Consider the following 7226-nt stretch of genomic DNA (forward strand, 5'->3'; position numbering starts at 1 on the left):
TTGACGGCCTTGTCTCTGCTTCGAACGTCCGTCTTGACCTTTTCGAGTTCTTGCTTCCGCCTATCGGATCTGAGGGAAGCTCAAGTTGATCATTCTCTACCCGAATTTTAGATTCATACTTGTTATGGACATAGGCCCAAGTCACTGCCTCGTACTCCAATAGATTTTCCTTCAACTTAAATAAGGCAGTAAAGCTACGGGGGTTGAGACCCTTGGTAAAGGCATGGGTAACCCATTCTTCCGGGACCGGGGGCAGTTCCATTCATTCCTTTTGGAACCTATTCACAAATTCTCGAAGTATTCCGTTGTCTCTTTGGGCGATCCTGAAGATGTCTACTTTCCTTGCCTACACCTTTTTAGCTCCGGCATGGGCCTTAATGAATGCATCCGCAAACATCTCAAAAAAAGTGATGGAATGCCCAGGCAGATGATCGTACCTAGTTAGTGCCCCTTTAGATAGCGTTTCACTGAATTTTTTTAGTAGCATTGACTCAATTTTATCATCATTAACGTCGTTTCCCTTTATGGCACAAGTATACGAAGTCACATATTCCAGTGGGTCCTTTGTTCCATCACACTTTGAAAAATCAGGCATTTTGAACCGCTTCAGGATCAACTTTAGGGTCGTGCTCGAAGAAAAAGGCCTTTGAATATATCTTTTTGAGTCCGGTCCTTTCAAGATCGAAGGGGCCCTCGGGATCTGATCTACTCGGGAGTTGTACACTTCTACCTTTTTCTCATTAGATTCAATCCATTTAACTAACTTTTCGAGCATTTTCAGGACCTCGACAGATGCACCGGACCCCAATTTGTTACCACTATCAGTAACCCGACCTTCCTCTCGGTTTGGCTCAATAGCCTGACTTGGTCCTGCCGCAACTGCTTTGTTGCCTTTCTTTTGGAGCTGAGCTATAGCCATTTGTTGTTCCTGCAACATATCATATATCAAACATAAGTTAACTTCCTGTACGGCGTCACCCGGTGTTTTTTGAGCTGGCGCCTGAGGTAAATTGTTGAATTATCACTAATTAAAGTATCTGTGGCTTGAATGCCGCCAGCGTTCTGGTTGCTAGCATCAGTCGAGCTGACAGCATTTGGATCGACAGGGAGAGCGTTGTGGTTTGGTACCCCACTATTGTTGTTTTCATCGTGGTGACTTATCAGTTCGTTGTTGTTCACGTGCATCGATTAACTGTTGTTTACCATCTCGAAATTATCTGAAATCACAAGCTTTCAAAAAACAAGTGAAAAATAGAGTTGTAAACCAATCACCACTATTATCCTCTACCCCACGGTGGGTGCCAAACTGTTTAACCTCAAAAATGATAACAATTAAATTTGTATGTGGTTTAAACGATATGTGATTTGATTAGTTACCAACGTAAAGTAATATAAAATAGCAAGCAATATATAAATGAGCAAAAAGAGAAAAATAGCTTCCAGCGATAAATTATCTGTCACAGTTAGCTTGGTTCGGTTCGGGATGTACAGCTTCTATACCGAGCCAAATCCAGAAAGCTTGAGCTAAGATCTAGACTATTACAAAGTGTATCTGTTGTATCTCTCCAAAAGCTAACCTAAAAATGAGGAGGGTTCACCCCATTTATATTAAAAAATAGATAGGTCTCTTAACAACCTTAAAAGGGCCTTTTAAGCAAAACCTTAAAAATCATAAAACGGCACATCGTACGGATGTCAGAGATCCCGTATGGGTGTCAACGCAAATGACGGCGTGATTGGCAGTGTGTAACCTGGCTTGTAGCAGATCCTTCGAACTTGGGCTGAGTATCTTTCCCTCGGGCTCGGAGTCTCGTCGCTCTTCAACACTCCTTTGGTTTTCAATGTCCCATTGAGCAGATCACCGATTTCATGGACTCTGATTCCTTCGACTGTACCCCGAGGTTTAGCTATCTCATTTTTACTCCGACTGCCCATCTAGAAACAGTAACAATTTACTTCGGTTTTTACCGTATACAGTCCTCGTGTTATATTTATTAATTAATGTTAAGGTTGATTCACTTGGTCAAAGTTAATGCACCGATTTACTGTCCGTCCCCCCAAGGTTTAGGCATGACAATTTGCTTAACGGGTAGTGGCTCATTGGGGATCCTGTCACGGCCTAAGTGTCTGATTTGAATCATGACAGGGGTATATGCAGTATTTGGGTACTCCTTCATAAGGGTGTTCACGGTTTGGTTAAAAGCCAATCCAAATCGAAATCTGAACCAAACTGATTAAATAAACCATTATTTACTTGGGTTGGGTTTGGTTTGGTTTTAATTTTTGAAAACTGATTATACTTGGTTTGGTTTTGGTTTTACTAAAAGCAAACCGAAAAAAAAAAAACTGAACTGACAGAATTTATACATAATTTTATAATACACACACACAAAAAAATATATATATATATATAGTAATTTTTATAAATACTTTTAAATAATTTATAAACTTTTCAAGCAAAATTTTATTTATCTCTAATAGGCTAATGAACTTTATACCTTAAGCCCACTTTTAAAAAGAAATCCGTAAATTCAAACTCATTTATTGAAAGAAACAACTATGAGATTTACCTAGATTCATTTTTTGTATTTCTTATAAACTTTATTCACTTAATTAAAATCATAAATCCTAAGACATGTTCTCCATAATGCAAGAAATATAACTACCATAATAAAAGGTTATAACGAATTATAAGTTGGAAAGTGGTAGAAAATTACCTCCTAATTGTTGGAAAAAAACATGAAAGAGTGAAATAGAGTTAGTTTTCTTAAAAACCGAACAATCAACCCAAACCGAACTAAACCAACTACAACCCAACCGATGGATATGTGTTACATTTGGTTTGGTTTGGTTTGGTTTTAATAATCTTAAAAACCGACTAGATTGGTTTGGTTTTGGTTTTGGTTTTAACCTAAAAGCGACCCAAACCCACCCATGAACTTCATATTCAATTTTTTGTTCAAATCTTTTTGTTCAGGGGAGACTTATCATCCTAAAGCCTAATCCAGATTGTATTATGTAAAGGTTTAAACAAATCAATGTCGAGGAGTCTGCTATTTTATTTATGTGCCTTTATAAAGGTTTATGATTACTAAATTTATATGAGACGGTTTTCATTCATATTTTCTATCTTGTTTTTTGCATCTCTCTCCAAAAAAATATAACAAAATCGAGGTAAGAGAAGAGCTATCAGTAAATATTTTGCCGTTTGTAGACCAGCAACCACTTCTGAAGTCACATTTGCATCCCTTCGATCAATCTCCACAACTTGGAACCATACTAAGGGTTTGTTTGGAAAGCCACCTGGTAATTGGAATTGGTGTAATTACGACCCTAGTAATTACACAGCCTAGTAATTATACAGTGTTGTAATTACAATGACCTGTTTGTTTGTCATAATGTAATTACAAGAGTGTTGTTTGGTTGCACAAGTGTAATTACACAGTTATTTTAATTTAAAAATAAAACTTAACTATAAAAAATTTAAAATTAATATTTAAAAAATATGTGCCTTTATAAATGATATTAAATTAGTTATTTAATAACACATTATTTCTTGAAAATATGTTACTTAATAATCATATATTTGTAACTAATATTGTAAAAAATAGTTGATATATAATTTCAAATTAATAATATTTTTATTTTAATTGATTATAAAACAGCATACTTTTTTTGTGAGAACATCATGGGATTTGATGTTTGAAAAAAAAAAAAGAATACTTATAAATATAATGCCACAATATTATTCAAATGTTTAACAAAAATTCTATCAATTATAAGTGAAAAATAAACAACAAGCAATGTGAAATAACAAGTCAATAGTACTAAAGCAAATAAATTAAAGTCGAAAATATAACCTAAATTCAAAATCCAAAAGAATTTTTTTTAACATAATACTCTTATGTCAAATTCCAACATTACAAAAGTAAGTTCCAACGTAACATAAGTAAATACTCCTATAATTCAAAAGAAAGGGAAAATATAAGTCTATAACCACATTCACAACGAAATTCTACTTTAATAACGTCACTCATTATATGTCAAGATTGTTAATGACTCATTCTTTCTAATATTAAGAGATGTAGTTTCAAAAATTAGAATAATAATACGGTTATGCTAAATGAATAAAAAAAATACGAACAATTAAATGGAACAACAAGGAGTAAAGGTTGGGAATGAGAAGAAAGGAAATGAAATATAAATAATATAAAAAGAAAAATATATTTTAAAAAAATAAAAATAATTAAAAAGTAAAAATAAAAAATAAATTAATTGATAGAAATTAAAAAAAAATAGAAAAGCAAAGAAAAATAAATTAGAAAAGCAAAGAAATTTAAAATATATATATATATATATATATATATATATATATATATATATATATATATATATATATATATATATATATTAAAATAAACTAAAAAAGAAAAGAAATAAACTAAAATAAAAAATAAATAAACTAAAAAACAACTCAGTAATTACACCCAATTCTCAGCCCCCCCTGAGAATTGGAGAGTGTAATTACACCCTGTCAATTACACCCAATTCCCACCTAACTGTGTAATTACCTGGTCAAACAAACAGGCCAAACTGTGTAATTACACCCAATTACATCCAATTCCAATTACCTGAGTGGCTTTCCAAACAGGCTGTAAATAAAAATCTCTTCATCATTGGTGTCCATAAACACATTGTAGTTATCATAAACCCCAATCTTCACCGAGCCCTTTAGAGGAACGTGCTCTGAAAAAATTGATCTCTTTTTCTATATTTGTGGCCTTATCTTCAGGAATAATCCCACTTGCATTCTGATGCTACACTTTTGTAGTAATCCTTTGTCTTAAATTAAATATCACAAGTATTCCATAATGAGTTGTCTTTCTTGCAATTAGAGATTCATATTCATGTTGAACGGCGATCATCACTAAGTATTCCATAGTGATGTTTTGCTCTCAGTAAAATTAACTAATCATGATTAAAAATGTGTTTTCTGTGTTTCCTTTTCATTGGCGATTCATCTCTCTTCTTCTTCTTTTTTTTTTTTTTCTTTTCTTCAATTTTAATGTGATACCTCACATGATTTAGAGAAACAAAAGATATAACTCCTGAAGAATGTAGAAAGTGGCAAATTAATCCATATCAATTTGAATGCAGGATTCATTTCCATTGATTCAAAAATGCAAAAAATTCCACAAAAAAAAACACCATGCATGTGGTGCAAGAAATTAAGGAGGAAAAAGGAGAAAGAAAAAAGAAAAAGGAGAGGGTATACCTATAAATTGCTAATTACTAATTTCACGGAGCCGGCAAGAGATGATTTTTTTTTCAATTACAAAAGCATGCTAGCTACATATTCTAGTTACAAATTAATAGTATATATATAGAGAATTGGATGTATGTCCCTTCTCTAAATTTTGTATTTCTTGTGAAGTTCTTGGTCTAATTATTAATCTCTCTCCTAAATTTCCTTTTTTCTTTTATTTGTACCTTCTCAATTCTTTGCCTTTGGCTTCTTGACAATCATCACGGAGCAACGAGCATGGTGAGAACAGTAGTCACTTACGCTGCCCAAAACGGCCCTGTAGAAAATTAAGCATGAATTTCCAATCAATATCCTCCTTATATAAAAAGAAATTAAATATAAATTCTTAAAAGATTATAAGATCTAGTAGTAATACTACAACAACAACAACATACCCAGTGAAATCCACAAAGTGGAGCCAGAGGGTAGAATGTATGCAGACCTTACCCTACCTTACTCCTACCTTGGGAGGTAGAGAGATTGTTTTCGAAAGACCCTCGGCTCAAGGGAAAGCAAGATCCAGTAATACTATTATTTATAATTTTACCTTTTGAATGCCCAGTAATACTATTATTTATAATTTTACCTTTTGAATGTTCCATAACCATGGCTTCCCATGACCAAGACAGCGGCATGATGCTTGTCAACAACTTCACACAACACATTTCTAGCATCTCCTTCAAAAACATCAAGTTCTACATCATTCACCCCTTTAGCTTCGCATAATTGTTTTGCCTTCTCACAAACTCTCTGAGCTGTCTTTTTAATATCTGTTTCTACCAGCATGAGCACGTCACTTGTTCCTACAGCACATTAAACAAATAATCATTAATTAATTGATTATCAATCTCAAATTAGTTAAGGTTGACTATACGATTTATCTTTATGCATTAAATATCCTGTACTGTTTGGACCAAAGAGTATTTATTTATCATAAACAATGCTAGATCCGCTTCACGGAAAAATCGTACATTATATAATAGGAAACAAAAATTGTGTGTATATATAGATCACAATTAATATTGAATCTCCTAGATAAAAGAGAGTATAGTTTTGAATCCCCATGATGGAATTCCCACAGGCGGGCAGATGGAGCATTAACCAATGTCCTGTTTAACTGATCCTAACTTCTTTATACGAAGTATATATATATATATATATAAATCAGTAAAATTTCAAAAAGAAAAAATCGATTTTGAACCCAAGAGTTTCAAAGTATATTGCATGAAATTAAACTTAAAACTTTGAAATCGTCAAATTAAAGTCTTGAAACCGTCTTTGAAATTTCCGTCTCCCCAATTATCATAAAGACAAGAAAGTACTGGAAAACTTGCATACTTCATCTATCCAAATTTATGTGATATAGTACGGATTTCGAGAGAAATTTTTAACTGCGATTTATTCAATCATACCTGGGCCAGCAAGACCTACAACAGAAGTTGGAGTGGTTTTAACGTGAACAATGACGAGCTTAAAGAGACTAGAAGTTGAGCCAAAGAAATGATCAAGTGTCCATTCTAAGGCGTAAAAGCTGTGGTCAGTGTCATCAAGGGCAAAAATCATGGTCTGTTTTGCTGCCATTGTTATGTCTGATGAGCAAAGACCAAAAGCTTTTGAATTGTTTGAAATCAATCCAAACAACTCAAAGCTTTAGCCAGAAAGACCAAAAACTTTAATTATATGTTTGAATTGAAAGAATTGTGATAACATTATGGGGATTTTATAGCTACTTTTTTCCAACTATAGTCAGCCAAAAAAGGTTTAACCACTAATTTTAATGGATATTATTAGTTGGCAGTTAGTCATTGAATTCATAACTGAACTGAGGTTTTTATGGGAGATGCGTGGTCTGAATTCTCTGTCAGATGTAATTATGTGAAAGAGTTTCTCTTTCTATTAGAATTGACTCGATTAAGGTTCT

At 33.3% G+C, this 7226-nt stretch overlaps 1 protein-coding gene across 1 annotated transcript; it reads right to left on the reverse strand.

The window, feature by feature from the left end:
- Positions 1–5272: 5272 nt before the first annotated feature.
- LOC132621425 (universal stress protein A-like protein) lies at positions 5273–6990 on the reverse strand. The gene is made up of 3 exons (XM_060335692.1): positions 6718–6990; positions 5892–6108; positions 5273–5582 (listed from the first exon to the last, which is right to left on the reverse strand). Exons 1-3 carry the CDS (start codon positions 6884–6886, stop codon positions 5495–5497), a joined length of 474 nt encoding a protein of 157 aa, XP_060191675.1. The 5' UTR covers positions 6887–6990; the 3' UTR covers positions 5273–5494.
- Between the last annotated feature and the right edge of the window lie 236 nt (positions 6991–7226).

Source organism: Lycium barbarum, chromosome 2, assembly GCF_019175385.1.
Source record: "Lycium barbarum isolate Lr01 chromosome 2, ASM1917538v2, whole genome shotgun sequence".
Lineage (NCBI taxonomy): Eukaryota > Viridiplantae > Streptophyta > Magnoliopsida > Solanales > Solanaceae > Lycium > Lycium barbarum.

Bases quoted from the DNA above. Each gene is read 5' to 3' on its own strand.
- LOC132621425 (XM_060335692.1), bottom strand. From the start codon at position 6,886: ATGGCAGCAAAACAGACCATGATTTTTGCCCTTGATGACACTGACCAC. The intron at 6,109-6,717 runs GTATGATTGAAT...AATGTGCTGTAG, and splicing joins TGTAGGTCTTGCTGGCCCAG to GAACAAGTGACGTGCTCATG. The intron at 5,583-5,891 runs GTAAAATTATAA...AATTTTCTACAG, and splicing joins GGTTATGGAACATTCAAAAG to GGCCGTTTTGGGCAGCGTAA.